The sequence below is a fragment of the Oratosquilla oratoria genome, chromosome 1 (genome assembly GCF_046742065.1).
Source record: "Oratosquilla oratoria isolate Oo_2021 chromosome 1, ASM4674206v1, whole genome shotgun sequence".
Lineage (NCBI taxonomy): Eukaryota > Metazoa > Arthropoda > Malacostraca > Stomatopoda > Squillidae > Oratosquilla > Oratosquilla oratoria.
Genome location: NC_134777.1, coordinates 83,229,542 through 83,247,041, shown reverse-complemented (window position 1 = coordinate 83,247,041; position 17,500 = coordinate 83,229,542). Strand labels below are relative to the sequence as shown.

The following is a 17,500-nucleotide window of genomic DNA, read 5'->3' as shown; positions in this document are numbered from 1 at the left end:
TTCAAAATTATTATTTTTTTTATTTGTTACATTTTCTTTGTGTGTATTGATAGAGTACTGGATTGCCGGTACGGAGGTGCGGCAGTAACTGGTTCGAATCCTGCCCAGGGCCGAAATTATTTCGGTATCGCTGCGCTTCGGGTCGTTACTCCGACTCTCGTGGGCGTGTGTGTGTGTGTCTGTAAGGTCATAGCATTACCCATAGATTGGTCATACGAGCTATGAGCTCTCTTCCGGGAGGGAAATAGCTGTCGATCACGAGCCCAACACGAGATCTAAAGAACACACACACACACACACACACACACACACACACACACACACACACACACACACACACACACACACACACACACACATATGTGTGTGTGTGTGTTCACCTTGGTCTTTGGATCACACACACACACACACACACACACACACACACACACACACACACACACACACACACACACACACACACACACACACACACACATATATATATATATATATATATATATATGTATATATATATGTATATATATACGTATATATATATAATATAAATATATATTAAGGGTATATATGGGCAGGAGGTCTTCTCTCAAACATGTTTCATCAGCATGCTGAATTTTCTTAAGGATATTCTCCTTATTACGCAAGATAGACTTATTCTCTCTTAAAAGATGTGAGATGATTTCTCCATAGGAGGTCATCTGGGCTGCCATATCGCGATTTCGAGTCACATTGACTCTTCTCCAGTGGCGTGGAAGTGGACCTTGTCTTCACGGTGGGAAAGATCAGAATGATGGCTTGTGGTGATCTGGCGTGCTTGTGTCATCTGTCTCGTTTCTCCTAGTCTCAGATTGGCTGGTACTAGGGGCTGTGTTCCTTCTAATGCTTGGTAGTGCTTGTAGGTCTGTTGATTGTATGTTGAGATTGGGGTTTAATTCTTTAATATATAAAGCTTCGAGTATGGGGAGGCGACGTGTGTCCGGGCATGTTGTGATTATCTCTGTGTTTTCTGTGAGCATTTGTCTCGTTATGTTTTCGTGATGTTCCTGGCGTAAGTGGAATTTTGGGGCTCCAGACGAAAGGTGGTAACTAAGACGTCTGCTCAACTTCATAGTCGTCATGCCAACATAGGTGGATGGGAGGGTTGCACAATTCCCTCGTTTGCAAGTGAACCTGTAGATGACATGCGAATGTTGAGTTGCCTCTTTAATTATATTTGGGCTATTACGTAGTAACAGGTGGCTGGTTTTCTGGCTTTTATAATATATTACTACGTTTATTCTCTTATCGGGATTTGTGGGTTTGACATTTCTTTTTAATATTTGTTTTGATATTCTTTCATCTTCTTTGTAGGCCGTGGAGAAAAAGGCTCGATAGTATATTTTAATGTCTTCTTTTTAAAATCCACTTACGCCAGGAACATCACGAAAACATAACGAGACAAATGCTCACAGAAAACACAGAGATAATCACAACATGCCCGGACACACGCCGCCTCCCCATACTCGAAGCTTTATATATTAAAGAATTAAACCCCAATCTCAACATACAATCAACAGACCTACAAGCACTACCAAGCATTAGAAGGAACACAGCCCCTAGTACCAGCCAATCTGAGACTAGGAGAAACGAGACAGATGACACAAGCACGCCAGATCACCACAAGCCATCATTCTGATCTTTCCCACCGTGAAGACAAGGTCCACTTCCACGCCACTGGAGAAGAGTCAATGTGACTCGAAATCGCGATATGGCAGCCCAGATGACCTCCTATGGAGAAATCATCTCACATCTTTTAAGAGAGAATAAGTCTATCTTGCGTAATAAGGAGAATATCCTTAAGAAAATTCAGCATGCTGAATTGTCTATCACTTTTAATGAAGCATATATATATATATATATATATATATATATATATATATATATATGTATATATGCAAAAATATCATAAAACCAAGTGATCAATAAATTGCTGAATAACCACAAAGGAAACCGGAAAAGAAACTAAAATTCCCAAGCGCTTTCATGATATTTCACATCTTCAGGGGAATACAAAGGAAAAAAGTTACACATAATATATAAAGGATTTGAAAATACACTGGGAAAGGTCCAATATACACAAAGAAAATGTAACAAATAAAAAATATATAATTTTGAAAAAATGTAATTTGATTACAAATTTTATCAATAAGAAAATTTCAATGGGGAAATGGTCCCCGGATATAATTTCAGGACTTTTTATCCCCAGCCTATTAAAAACATATTTGCCTCCTGACCTCACATACGGAGTGAGCCGAGGGTAGAGACTTCTCCCAATGTTCCCCTTTCTCATGTCAAGGGCGCTACTTAAGTAGCACTCACTACTATTTGTATCTACTGAAGAGGATTGCAGTTTGCAATCGAAATATATAGATTCCCCGTGTCCAGTCTTTTCTACTCCAACAGTGGTTTTAACGTGATTGACAAATGTGTGATTACATTTTTCACCTGTAATATATATATATATATATATATATATATATATATGTGTGTGTGTGTGTGTGTATGCATGAGAAATCACATAAACTCGTGATTCTAAATATGCGGAAAAACCACCAAGGAAAAAGAAAAACTGATGACCGAGTGCTTTCGTCTATTCAGACATCCTCAGGGTACATAGAAAAGAAAAAGGACACAAGAATATATACACAGAGTATGAGGTCAGGAAGGGAACCGGGAAAGGTTGTGAGGCTCTAATGTCAACCTGACCCGTTCGCGACAGCAGACGTTTGGACTACTACTTTTTTCACAATAAAATTGTCTAGTTTAGACATACCATGACTTAAATTTAAGTTATTGACAAATGTATCTTTGATCAGACTGGATTCTATTATATTTCTAGTCAAATATGACTTATTTTTAACAATTTCTTTAGCACCCTCCCAATTCATGCAATGATTAAAATCCCTTAGGTAAATAAATAATGCATTAGAAATTTGCCCACTCTTAATGCTATACTTGTCAAGAGTGGGCAAATTTCTGATGCATTATTTATTCACCTAAGGGATTTTACATTGCATAAATTGGGAGGGTGCTAAAGAAATTGTTAAAAATAAGTCATATTTGACTAGAAATATAAGAGAATCCAGTTTGATCAAAGATACATTTCAATAACTTAAAATCTAAGTCATGGTATGTATAAACTAAACAATTTTATTGTGAAAAAGTAGTAGCCCAAACGTCCGCTGTCGCGAACGGGTCAGGTCGACATTAGAGCCTCACAACCTTTCCCGGTTCCCTTCCTGACCTCATACTCTGTGTATATATTCTTGTGTCTTTTTTCTTTTCTTTGTACCCTGAGGATAAACAAAGATGTGCTTACTTTTTTGGAAACCAAACTGCAACAGTTTCAAGACATTTTCCCCCTCCCTGTCAACAAAATTTTTGCTTTAGTTCGCCTTTGTGTTTCTTCAAATGTCTTTTCCTTTCAAGACCAATTCTTCCGTCAAAAATTCGATTGCAGTATGGGTTCCAATTTGTCTCCTGTTTTGGCCAATTTATACATGGAGTATTTTGAGTGTACCCTTTTGCCCAGCATCAAACCGCCCGAAATGATTTGGCTCAGGTACGTAGACGATATCTTTTCGGCGTGGGATGACAGTTGGGGCCCTTTTGAAGTGTTCCATGATAAATTGAACCAATTGAGCCCGAATCTTAAATTCAAAGTTGAATGGGAAGAAGGACACCAAATCCCTTTCTTGGGCATTTTGATAAGAAGAACTGATGATACTTTATTCTTTACAGTGTACCGAAAGCCCACCCACTCAGGGAATTACCTTTACTTTTTTAACAATCACCCTGACAATGTCAAGAAAAGTGTTGCCTCTGGCCTTTTCTTGAGGGCTTTCAGGATTTGCAGTCCTCAATTTCTGGACCATGAGATCGAGGGGATCAAATGTCAACTTAAAAAGTTGGCTTATCCACCTTGGTTTCTGGACCAAGCCCTCAGTAAGGCTAGGGCCAACCATTTTAAAACTTCCGTCCCCTCAAGTTTTCACCACTCCTTTAAGGACATTCTAAAAATTCCATTCAATAATACCATCAGTTCTTCTACTAAGTTGTTTCCTCATGAGCGTCTCACTATTGCCTATCACTATCCTAACACTGTGCGTAAGCAAATTGTGAACGTTCAACAAAAACCGGAGGAAGTTGAGTCACCTGGTGTTTATTGTTCGCCCTGCCAAGATTGTGATTTGGTTTACTTGGGTCAAACCGGGAGAGACTTGAACACTAGATTGGCAGAACATAAAAGGTCAATTAGGTATGGGCAAGAAAATTCGGCTGTATTTCTTCATGTCAAAAATAAGAATCATTCTTTCGACTGGGGTAAGGCCAGATTAGTGTTCAAGTCCCACTGCGGTTTCAGGAGAAAAATAGTCGAATCAGCATTAATTGAGGAATGCCCTAATATTAATATCTCTAAAGGACAGTGGACTCCTGACATCATTTCACGCGCAGCTGTTAGCAAAATGGTACGGAGCTTACAACCCCCCCTCACCTCACCCCCTCCCTCCTCCGCCACCCCAGTTTGCCCCGCGCCTGAGTGAGGTCATCTGTCCACATTCCTTCTCTTTTCTGTAGCTTATAAGTCCCCTTTGTCCTCTGTCTTATGTACTTTCCTGAAGAGGGCTACAGTTGATAGCCGAAATATAGGATTCTTCTTTATTCGAAGTTTATTTTCTCCGACTGTGTTTCCTGTGTGTCATTTACAAATGTGCTACTACATTTCTGTTTAGCAAATATATATATATATATATATATATATATATATATATATATATATATATATATATATGTATGTATATGTATATATATATATATATATATATATATGTATATATTTGTATATATATATATATATATATATATATATATATATATATATATATATATATATATATATATATATATATAATGTATATATACAAAATATCTGGTGAAATCCACCCTCGTTGTTGTTCTCTTGGGCAGAGGTTCCACGGACGGAGCGCGTCCTACAGCAGATCCGAGTCCTCGAGGGCCACAACGTCACTCTTCCCTGTCGACCAAGAGGAAGACCAAAACCACAGGTACTTTTCCAGAGGAGTTCGGGGAGGAATATTGGTAGTGGTGGCGTTGGTGTCGGTAACAGTGGTGCTATTGGTAGTGGTAGTGGTGAACATTTTGAAAATAAGTTTCACTGAAAATGGTACAAGTCTATACTATCATACTAGGTATCTTTTTTCTGCAATAACACAGTGGCATAAAGCGATATACTACGTTGGTGTATGTGTTAAGAATGAGGAAGTGTATATAAACAAAATAGTATATTTATCGTCCACCCGATTTTTTTTCTACCTCTGCCAAGAAAAATACTAAAGTTGTGTTGTGTTTGTGCCTTGATTAGGTCCTCATTATTTCTTTATTTAGTGTAATCACATTTTCTAGCAATATATAGGTGCATGATAAAGTTAAGATATAAGATAAGGTAAGATAAGATATGATAAGATGAGACGTCACAATGTGCCCTTGGCAAATTGCATATATTATACAAACTTAAACTATATATGGGTAAGAGCTTAGTTCGTGGTTGAAAATATAATGAAACGGCTCTTGCAACATATCACTGAGAGAATGTCACACGCCTGAATAGAATGTTTCGTCTTGTCCTTAGCCGAAATAAGACAAACCTCGAAGGAAAATCTCTCATTGCAAAAAGGAACACTCATGAAGATAACTTTGGCTACCAGAAAGGGCACAGCCACAACCTCTAAGCTGAATAAAATCGTCCGGCGTCAACCAGAATCAAACCACAACTAATCCTCAGTAGTGTAGGAATGTAGGTGATACCTGCTGATGTTTTAAACACTTCTCATCTTCCTGTTCCAACCCACTATACAGGTTTCAACAAATAATTTGTTTGTCTTCCTTGGCAACCCTCTCTTAACCCTTGGCAACTTCTTGTTACTCTTCTCCTTTCCTCACACTCTCGCTGCAGAATAAACTGAATAAAATCACCTAACGGCAGCTAGAAGAAACTACTAAATTCGTATAACGTAACGAAATGGTTAAACATAACCAGAGTCTAACCCGGTTGGTCTTTTCGATGGATGTTATTCTAGCTGTCGCCAGCCGCTTCAGTTCGAATGAGGGAAGCCCCCTCTTCAGTAAACAGACTATAGCGGTCCTGGCATAGTGGCGTTTACATCGTGCGACCACACCTCAACCCCCAGCATGGAAGCAATTACACTTCTCCGACATTATCCAAACCACCTCGAGTCGTCAGACAACGGACTCAATTCAATGCAATTTATGCAATAACTGGGCCCACCTCACTTGCACAACACTTGCTGACATAAAACACTACACAAACACCTGGACCTGTTCCTCATGCCCAGCCATAGCCTCACCCTCACCTTCCCACACGAACTCAAAGCCCGTGGGAGTGACATTTCACTCCCCCCCCCCCAAAAAAAAAGTTCCCGTCCTTGCCCTCCCCTTCCCCCCTCCCCTCTGTCTTCACCTCCTAATCCTAATCCTGAACCTAATCCTCCCCCACCCGTACTCCAGCCCCGTACAGCAACCTACAACACGTTCAGAACACACATCTTACAATTTAACATTGATGACATAAAAAACACGAACTTGAACTTGTCCTCAAATAGCACAACATACATGGTGCCATTGTACAAGAAATAAAACTACGACATTGAAAAAAAAAAAATCTTTTCATAATTTCATCACCATCAGATAAGACCGGACCCACGGTATCGGCGGTGAACTCATCACTCTGATTCACCAACCCAACTGCTTTGTGGACACAAGTACCTCCACCAAATCCCTTCTCCCTCCCACCGACAGCACCACCGAAGCCCAATCAATCCAAATCCGAACAGGCATCAAATCCACAATCACAATAGTTAGCATGTACATTCCCCCTCCAATCATCCCCCATAGTTCCCAACAACTTCACCACCATTCCCAACCTTATCCTAAATGATTAATTTTACGCCAAGTCATCGTCCTGGTTTGTCAACAACCGCGGCACGGACAGAGGGTTTAATTTACAGACACAGCTTGACTCACTAACCATCATGAACAACACCCATAATCACACAGTGGCCATTGTCCTCTGTACTGATTCTAGTGAATTAATATTCATGCTATAGAAAATAAGAACATAAGATTGTAAGAATGAAAGAGGCTACAAGAGGCAATAAGACCTACACTTGGCAGTTTCATGTCCATTACCAACTGTCATTCCCATCCATAAGGTTGTCTAACAGTTTCTTAAAATATCCGATAGTTTCAGCGTTCACTACATGGTTACTTAATCTATTCCTTTCGTTGACCACCCTATTAGTAAACTAATTCTTGCCTATTTCCATCTTAAATCTAAATTTGTCTAGTTTAAATCCATTACTGTGAGTCCTGCCCTGTTGTCTTAATATGATGACCTTGTCTGGGTCACCCTTGTTAAAGCCTTTGGTCCACTTGAGCACCTCTATTAGATCACTCCACACTCTGCGTCTTTCCAGAGAGTGTAGGTTAGTGTCTAAGCCTCTCTTCGTCAGGTAAATTTCTGAGCCCATGTATCAATTTGGTCATTCTCCTCTGTACTGATTCTAGTGAATTGATGTCCATTCTATAAGACGGAGACCAAAACTGTACCGCTAACGCTAGATAGAATTTGATAATTATCTCTGCACTTCTATTCGTAACCGTCCTTGAAATGAAACCTAATGCTTTATTCCTGGCGCTAATGCACTTTTTCCTGGATTTAAGGTCAGGACTCACTACAACTCCCAAGTCTCTCGCATTCAGTTTTCATTGAAAACGTGTTATCTAAGTTATATTTATTTTCGGGATTGTGTAGCTCTACGTTTAATATGCTGCACTTTGAGATATTGAAGTTCATTTGCCATTTCACCGACCATGTGAACAATTTGTTAAGATCATCCTGCAGAATCTCTGCGTCGTTTCCTGACCTACTTAGGCGTCCTATTTTAGTGTCGTCCGCAAACTTACTAACATCACTATTAATCCCATTGTCCAAGTCGTTTATGTATGTAATGAACAATAAATGACCCAAATCGAGCCCTGGGGAACCCGCTAGAAACACTTTCCCACTTGGATTTTACACCATTTATTATGACCCACTGTTTTCTGTCATTGATTCATTCTAACACTTTTCCTCTTATGCCATGGGCTTTGATTTTATTTAGTAGTCTCTGGTGTGGCACCTTGTCGAACGCTTTGCTAAAGTCAAGGTAAATAACATCGTAACTACCATTGTTATCTGATGCCTTATATACTTTAATGTAAAAGCATAGAAGATTAGTCACACATGACTTACCCTTGGAGAAACCATGTTGTGTCACGAATCAAATTATGTCTCTCGATGTGTTCTCTGAGTATAATAACTATCATTGATGCAACCATTTTACCTATAACTGATGTCAAACTGATTGGCCTGTAGTTGCATATAGACAATTTATCTCCCTTTTTGAAAACAGAAACAACATTTGCCTGCCCCCAATCAATAGGTACAAAACCAGTGTCTGCAGACTTATTAAATATTTCTGTTTCTGTTCTGGTCGTATATTTAAAATTTACACTCTTTAAGCACTCTCGGAAAAAATTCTTCTGGAACCAGGGATTTTGCAGCTTTAAGTCTTTCAATCTGCTTGACTACGTCTACTTTATTAACGCTGATATTAGTTAGTTTACTTTCTTCATCCCCACTGAAAATTGGATCGCAGTTAGGTACCTTATCTAACTTCTCCTTAGTAAACACCGAGAGAAAATATTTCTTAAACGCCTCACTCATTTTTTCTCCGATTCTATCATGACATTTTCGTCATTTTGAATTGGGCCTATCCTTTCCTTATTTTTTGTTCTGTAAGGATGAAAGAACCCCTTTGGACTGGATCTCGCTTGTCTGGCAACCATATATATATATATATATATATGGTTGCCAGACAATATATATACATATATATATAATATATATATATATATATATATATATATATACATATATATATATACATATATATATATATATATATATATATATATATATATATATCCTTAATTCTAATACACACAAAATATATTACACATACATATAAAATTATGTTGGTACATGTAAACCTTAATTCTAGCATACTCAGATTAAACTGGTATAATGAATCATCATCTTGGACTATCACTTAATGGCATGATCTGAGCACTACACAGTTTAACCATGGTGGTGATTTCCTATTCATCTTATCACATTTTATCACTTATTAAGGTCCTAGTTGATAGAGTTATTCCAAGTGTCTGTTTAGCACTCCTCTAAACACAGGGGAGTCTATGTCCTACCATTCTTGGTGGGTGTCTTCCAAAGAAGGTGAAATAGGGTGACTGTCCTGTGGTGGTGTGGGTAGCACTGTTCATCTTCTTCTGACAGGCCAGTAATAGATCCGGCCATTTGTTTGGATGTCCCTGGCACAGTGTTGCAAGGATGCTCTTCAACGTTCGAGGGATCCGATCTACTACGCCGTTTGCTTGCGGGTGGTATGGGCTGGTGTAGAGGAGAGTAATTTGCTACTTCTCACACGACTCTCAGAATGCTGTGTTGGTGAACTCCGTGCCGTTGTACATGATGATGCTCTCTGGTATGCCATAGTTCGCGAAGTAATGGGATAGGAAGTTTATTATGTGTTGGTGGTGTTTCGTACGTAATGGGAAGAATCTTACGAACCTACTGTAGTGATCGATTACAGTCAGGATATACCTATAACCATGAGACCCGGATACCATATCCGTTAAATCTATGCGTATTATCTCCATTGCTTTTGTAGCAGGTGGAACCTCTTTGTATTGCTGTGACAACTCTTGCGTACCCTTGAACCTCTGGCAAGTAATGCTTCTTTTTACAAAATTACACACATCTACTTTTAAATTAGGCCAATATAATAGTTCCTTGGCTTTATTAATGGTCTTGTTTTGTCCTACATTGTCCGTTAATTCATGTGCACATCTTACTACCTCCTGTACAAGATTGTGGAGGATTATAGGCGTGTAGTTAAGGCTTCCATCTGATTTCTCCCTAACGTAATATAAGATATCATCTATTAAAGCAAACTGATATAGTGTTGTCTTCTTAAGTGTCTACCTGGTATTGTATCTCCTTCTAAGTAACTTGCTAACTCCTGCCATGTGGAACTTTCCCTCTGTTTATCCTTGAAAGTCTTTTTATTGTATCCCAAGCAAGTGGCTTCTGGTACTTTCGTAATTACTCTAACTGGCCTCGATGGTTGGTCTGCTACGACATTTTCCTTCCCTTTGTCGTATTAGATCACATACTGATATTCTCTCATTTCTAAGATCCACCTGTTCATACGTGGTGATTTGTTTTTTCTTTCGAACACGCTGGTTAGGGGTTGGTGATCCGTAATAATGATAAATTTAGTCACCCATAAGTGATGGTGAAAATTCCTGCAAGCTAGTACTATTGTAAGTGCTTACTTATCTGTTACCGCATGTCGCGTCTCGCATGGTTCAACTTCTTTGAGAAATATCCTCTGAGTTTAATGGCCCCATTCGGTTCCACCTGGCTCTGTAAAGCTCCTACGTGTGTTGCTGCTAGCATCGGTAGTTAATACGAATGGTTGGTCGTTCCGTTCTTTCGCTAGTATTGGCGCACTAGTTAATTTCTTCTTCAGGTGTTCAAACGCTTCCTGGCATTCTCTATCCCAAACATATGTAGAATCTGATTTTGTGAGATTAGTTAGTGGTATAATCTTAGCAAAAGCTGATATGTACTTCCTGTAAAATCCACACATCCCCAGGAATCTTCCTCCTTTACATTCTTTGGTGATTTCATCTTAAGGATTGCATCTACATTCTTCGGCAATGGTGTACTACCTTTCGCCGATATTACATGTCCCAGGAATGTGACCTCCTTCAACCCAAAAAGACATTTACTTAAGTTCAACTTGACTCTGTTTTGTTCCAGTAATGCGAATAGTTCTCCTAGTCGTTTCACTAAATCTGCAAAACAAGCGCCAATACTATGAGATCGTCCAGATAATTTCTAACCCATCCTTTCTGCAGTAAGGGTTTCACACTTCGGTTATGCGTCTCAAAAATATGGCTGGTGTGCAAGTCAGTCCGAACGGTAACTTTCTAAACCTATACAAGGACACACCATCACAGAAGGTGTTGAGGTCTTTGCTTTCTTTATCTAACATAATTTGGAAGCACGCATCCTTCATATCTAGGGTTCCATGATATTCATAGCCACTCAATTGTTCCACTAGCTTATTTAACTTAGGTAAGGGATAGACATCGGCCGCTAGTTGTTCGTTCACGTGTCTATATTCCAAGCACATCCTTTTACTACAGTCAGGTTTGCTCACTAAGACTATTGGAGATAGCCATGGTGCAGTCCATTTCTCGATAATTCCCCTTTGTTTCATATCTGATAGCATCTTGGAGATGAAGGTCTTCGCCTGTTCGAGATAACGGTGCATGGGTGCTTGACTGGGTTGAGGATCACTAACCTGTATATGAGCTGGTGAGCCTTCGATTAGTCCTAACTCATTGTTTCCCAGTATAATTATTTTGCTCAGTTCCTCCTCTTCAATGCTCGTATGGTGTTCCCAATTTTGTTTCCTGATTTCCTCTTTCAACTTTTCTACTCTAGTATCTTCTAGTTTTACCAGGTCGTAATTTGGTAATAAATCCCTTTTGATACTTCCGCGCTTTCTTTGAGTTGTTAACTAACGGTGTATATATTGAGCCTTCGTCGTTTACATCTGTTATGTACGGATGGTTGTTATGGGTATAATTAGCTTGGAGATAAACTGAAACTTATGCCGGGGTTGAGAATGCTATAAATTTAGTTTGGTATGGTTCTAGAAATACCGGAATGATCAAACTAACTTGTAAGTGGTGTTTAGGGTTCTCATTAAGCGTTATGGGCCTCTCTCGTACCTGTCTGACTTATCCTCTTTGATTCTTGATTCTCTTGAATGGGAATGACGCTTTTCCCCAAATAATGTTTTCTTCTTGGCATTCAAATGAAAAGGAATCTGGTTCAAGACGTCACAACCTAATAGTACATCAGCCGCTACATATGAGTTGGACAATGTGGGAATCCATTGCATAATCTCCTTTGTATTTCCTACATTAAATCCTAGTTCTTATCATTCCTATTATCCTAAGTGGATTACCTGTGACTCCCTGTAATATCGGTGGATTCATACGAAAGTTGAGTTCCCCTTTGATCCACTATTAGAGTATAGCTGCTCCCTATCTCTACTAATGTTTATACTTATTGACCTCCTACTTCTGTGGTTATCACCGGTGTCCATTTCTTATTGGTTAGTCACATCGATTTCTTGGGGCTTGTGTGGTATAGGCCCTCCTTTTTAACAGGACATTTCGGGTCTCCCTTCCTACAACCCAGTCTCCAATCTTTTAACCAATGAGTATTATTCTCGCAGAAATAACAGTATCTGAGACGACTTTGATGTACTTCTTGTACACTCTTCCTCTTCTGTACTACTTAAAGCTCTAGCTTACAGATCATATCTTTGAGTTCATCCATCTAATTACTGTTCCTGTTGCCCCATCTAGTGTACGAGTATGGTTGTCATTTTGTTCCCTCGTATGTAAGACTCTTATTGGTAAATTGTTTTGGATCATCAGAATTTGCCTCTCATTTTCTAACCTATCCAGTAATTTATTAAGTAGATACCCATCTTCTAGAAATCCTTCTATTCTTTCCTTCGATTCGATTGGTAATCCGTCCCATAATTTCCTTTTGATGGTACTATCTCTGTCCGGTAGTCTTTTGTAAGGGAATTGTGTCTCGAGTACTGCATGTTGACATTTAAATTTCTGTATGAATGTGTTTGAGATGAGGTGTCTGAGAAGTATGATGGGGGATACTAAGCTGGATAGAGTGAGAAATGAGGAGGTGAGGAGGAGAACAGGGGTGGTAAAGGAGTTGGGAGATAGGGTGGATGAAAGAGTATTAGGATGGTTTGGACACATGGAAAGAACGAGTGAAGAAAGATTAGTAAAAGAGGTATGGAAGGCAGATGTGGAAGGAGTGAACATGAGGGGGCGACCTAGGATGAAATAGATGGATGGGGTGAAAGGGGCTTTGGGGAAGAAGGGAATATCTGTTGAGGAAAGACGGGAGAGGACAAAAGACAGGGGTGAATGGAGAATGGTTGTATATGGATGATGTTGTGATGCATGAAGTGCAATGGGTAGGGGGATGGGGGGTGAGGTAGTATGTGTGAGAAAATTTTTGACGCAGCCTGAAGGGGTTTCTTCCCGTCTTCTCCTTTTCTGCATGAGGGGACGGAGAGGGGGGGGGGTCGCCGATTTAATGAAGCGGCCTTGCTGTGGATGTGCTGTGTCTTGCGACACTGCTTCTGACCCTGGGCAGTGGACAAGGTGCAGGGATGACCCGTCATCCAGGAGGTGCCAAGATAATAGGGAGGGTAGAGGGTGGAGGGGAGTAGAGTGTATTTAGGGATAGAATGGGTGGGAGTGGCTTTTATGCCTTTGTTTTTTTTAGCTACCTCCCTTGTAAGGGGGAAAATCCTTTGGTATATGTATGTATGTATGTATGAATGTTTTTGGTGATTCGATCCAGTCATACCTCATGTTCTCTAATTCCTACCACGCTTGATCGAGCATTATTTCAATGTTAAATTCTGTCTGTAATACGGTTTGGAATTATCCCCAGGAGTGGATGTCTTTCTTTGCTTGGCTATTGTGTATGAGAATTAATAATTCAGGACTGACCCTACTCTTCGCGATTCTAACCCTCTCCTGATCATCTTCACTACACTTCCACTAATTCAACGAATAATTACAACCTAGCTGTGGCTTCATTGTGAATATATATATATATATATATATATATATATATATATATATAATATATATGTGTATATATATGTATATATATATATATATACATATATATAATATATATATATATATATATATATATATATATATATATACATGTATATATATATATTCTCCCTTGATGGAACAATCGGTTAAGTCACTACAGCACTTGTCACGTGCCAGCCGGGTTCGAGTCCTTGGCCGTACCACGTTTCAATTTATGCATGTTGACCTTCACAGGTCTCCCGATGTTGACGGCTTAGTATTAAAGTGCATTGTGGTTGATAAAATTTAATATCTATTCACTGAGACTCATTCAGTGTTGTATATATATATATATATATATATATATATATATATATATATATATATATATATATATATATATATATATATACATATATGTACATATATATACTGAGTTAAATACCACAGCATTGTCACAATTATGCTGTGGTGTTTAACTTAGTGTGTCAAGGAAAACCTGCGCCCCAAGTATACGATATATATATATATATATATATATATATATATATATATATTATATATATATATATATATATATATGTATACATATATGTATATATATATATGTATATATATACACATCTGTATATATATACATACATACATATACATACATATATATATATATATATATATATATATATATATATATATATATATTATCCATCTGGACATATAGATAGGATGGTGGTAAAGAAACACACAAGTCAGAGATGAGTTTATTCCTCTAACGTTTCGGCTTTTACATCTTCTTCAGGGAGACTACAAATTACAAGGGGTTACACGACTATATATATCGTCTAGAGGGCGTCTGCTAGTTAATTATCTGGTGGACGATCGGTCCGCTGACGATTGATCCGCGGACGATTGGAGGAATAAACTCATCTCTGACTTGTGTGTTTCTTTACCACCGTCCTATCTTTATATATATATATTACAAAGGCGGAGCATGCCGACAGGAGACCTTTTGATCCATATTTAGGTCGGATGCGAAAAAAAAATTATATTAATAATAAAATGACAAATAAAAACTATGATAATGTAAATAACAAATAAAATACATAAATAAATGCATAGGTATAGTTAAATAATAAACAAACAGGTAAATAGTAAATAATGATAAATTGACATATAACTAATAATAAATCAAAATCAGACAGACAAATGATAACAAAACAAAAACAAATAATATAAGATAAACTATAATCATTACAGCATCTTACTTAGGTATTTATCTAAATGATTCTTAAAGCTTCGAACTGAACTACATTGCACTACCTATGCAGGAGGTTTATTCCATTCATTAACTACACAGTTGGCAAAGTTGTTTCTACCTACTTCCAAATTGAATCTATTTCCGGACAGTTTGAGACCATTGTTTCTTGTCTGATTCTCATTCAATGTAAAAATTTGGTCACTTTTGATGTTGTCAATTCCCTTTAGAATTTTAAATACCTGTATCAAGTCACCTCTGAGTCTACGCTTTATATATATATATGTATATGTATATACATACATATATATATATATATATATGTATATATATACATATATATATTATATATTATATATATTGGTGGAAACGTAGAAACACCAGACTCAGAAGTAGGTAATTTATTCCCGACGTTTCGGGTCCTGTGCGGGACCCGTCCTCAGGGGTTATAATATAATACAGAAATCAGATGGTATAAATATACGAACGACTACGTCTATAGGAGAGGGACGTGGCAACTTTTGCTCTGTGGTCCTGTGCTGGGTGAGAGTGTGTGGTGGTAGGGGTGGGGGGAGAAGGGGGAAAGGGGAAGGGGGGAGGACATTTACACCCCACCGCTGTTCGCGGTTTTTTTCCACCTCTCCCTCGCACCCGCATAGGTGGGATTGAGTGTGATAGACCCATTTATACTGTCTCCGTTAGTGGCCTTCTTTCCTGTTGTTATTGTAGAGTATCTTTGCCCCTTGCCAGTCGAACTCGTGTTGGTGCTATTCAGTGTGTTTGTACACCGCCGAACTATGGTCTTTTCTGTTTACTGCCCTTTGGTGTACTTGTAGTTTAGTGCTAGTCTATTTGTCTGTTTCACCCACATAGCGTGCTGTACAATCAGAGCAACTGATGTTGTACACCACCCCGGGCTGGTTCAATTTGCTCACTTTATCCTTGACCCGGTTGAGAGCTCCCTTCAGCGTGTTGCTGGGTTTGTGAGCAACGATTTCCCTGTTCTTACTCAGAGTAATTTGTTACTTGTAAATTTGTGCACTGAGTTTAGAACGAGTACGTGTATAGAGCGTATCAACTCTATCCCACCGCTACCTCCACTATGGTGATGCGTGGTCGAGGGTGAGGCTAAATACAAAGAGAGGGGCTCTGTATCTTCTTTATTGGTCTACTGTGTTTGTAGTGGAGCGTATTGAGTGTTTATACAAAAGGTGAGGAGTCCATATTACCTTCTTTGAGGATGCGAAAGTGCCGTGTTCGTGGTGTGTGACCGGCATGCGTGCTTTCTCGGAGTGTAATCACACACATCCGACCCGGGCGGCCCACACTTGGGTTAGCTTGGGTTGTGGCGTAGGGTCTCGGCCAATCATCTCCCAGAACATCATCCACGTGACCTAGCTTGCGCAGCGTGGGGGCGGAACTTGTGTCGCTGACCACGCTTGTCGCTACACACAAAGGACAAAGAGCACTCACCATAATACTGATACTACTCTTACTCTTACTACTACTACTAGTACTACTAGTACTACTACTACTACTTCTACTACTACTACTACTACTACTACTACTACTACTACTACTACTACTACTACTACTACTACTATTACTACTACTACTACTACTACTTTTTTTTAATGACCTCCATCCTCGTGGAACTGTGTGGCGGAAGCAATCAGGATCTGTCTCCCACAAACACAGTTCATTGGCCCCTCTCCTGTCAATGATTGTGGTCGACGACCCTTTTATTTATAATTTTAATGAGGTCTAATACAAAAGTTTATTTATCCTACTGTCTACAACCGTATGCTCAAAATCTAGGTTTTGTACATGTGCTGATTTAGGCGATTCAGATCCGATCACTGCACCGAGATATCTTTCCCCGTCTTTTGTTACCTTCAATTCACTGTTCTCAAAGAGGATTTTGGCATTGTCAAAGTAGTCTGGCTTCACTATGAGGACAGACTTCTTTGCATTCGGAATGTAACCCAAGTCCGGGCCGTGTGCCAGCACCTCCTCCCACCCCTTTTTTTTTTTTTTTTTTTTTTTTTTTTTTTTTTTTTTTTTTTTTTTTTTTTTTTTTTTTTTAAGTCAGCTACTTTTCTTGCCCCTGTAAGATCATCTGCATATGCTACCTGTTTGACCCTGGTGTCCTCATGTTGTATCCCCTGCTACAGATGCATAAGACCAAGCGCGTACATTGCCATGGCCACCGAGTCTCCCTGAGTGGTGCCTTCCGCAGATATGATGACCTCCACTTTCGTCTCTTTTTTTTTTTTCTTCTCAACTCTGTTGGTGACAAATAACTTTGCTGGTTCT

At 38.9% G+C, this 17,500-nt stretch overlaps 1 protein-coding gene across 1 annotated transcript in view; it reads left to right on the top strand.

Annotated features, from left to right (window-relative positions):
- LOC143018751 (uncharacterized) overlaps positions 1 to 17,500 on the top strand; it is a 593,788-nt gene that overhangs the window by 405,292 nt on the left and 170,996 nt on the right. Inside the window, exon 7 of the mRNA XM_076174349.1 lies at positions 5,008 to 5,105. Coding sequence (XP_076030464.1) covers positions 5,008 to 5,105 — 98 coding nt within the window. The remainder of the gene's footprint in view (positions 1 to 5,007; positions 5,106 to 17,500) is intronic.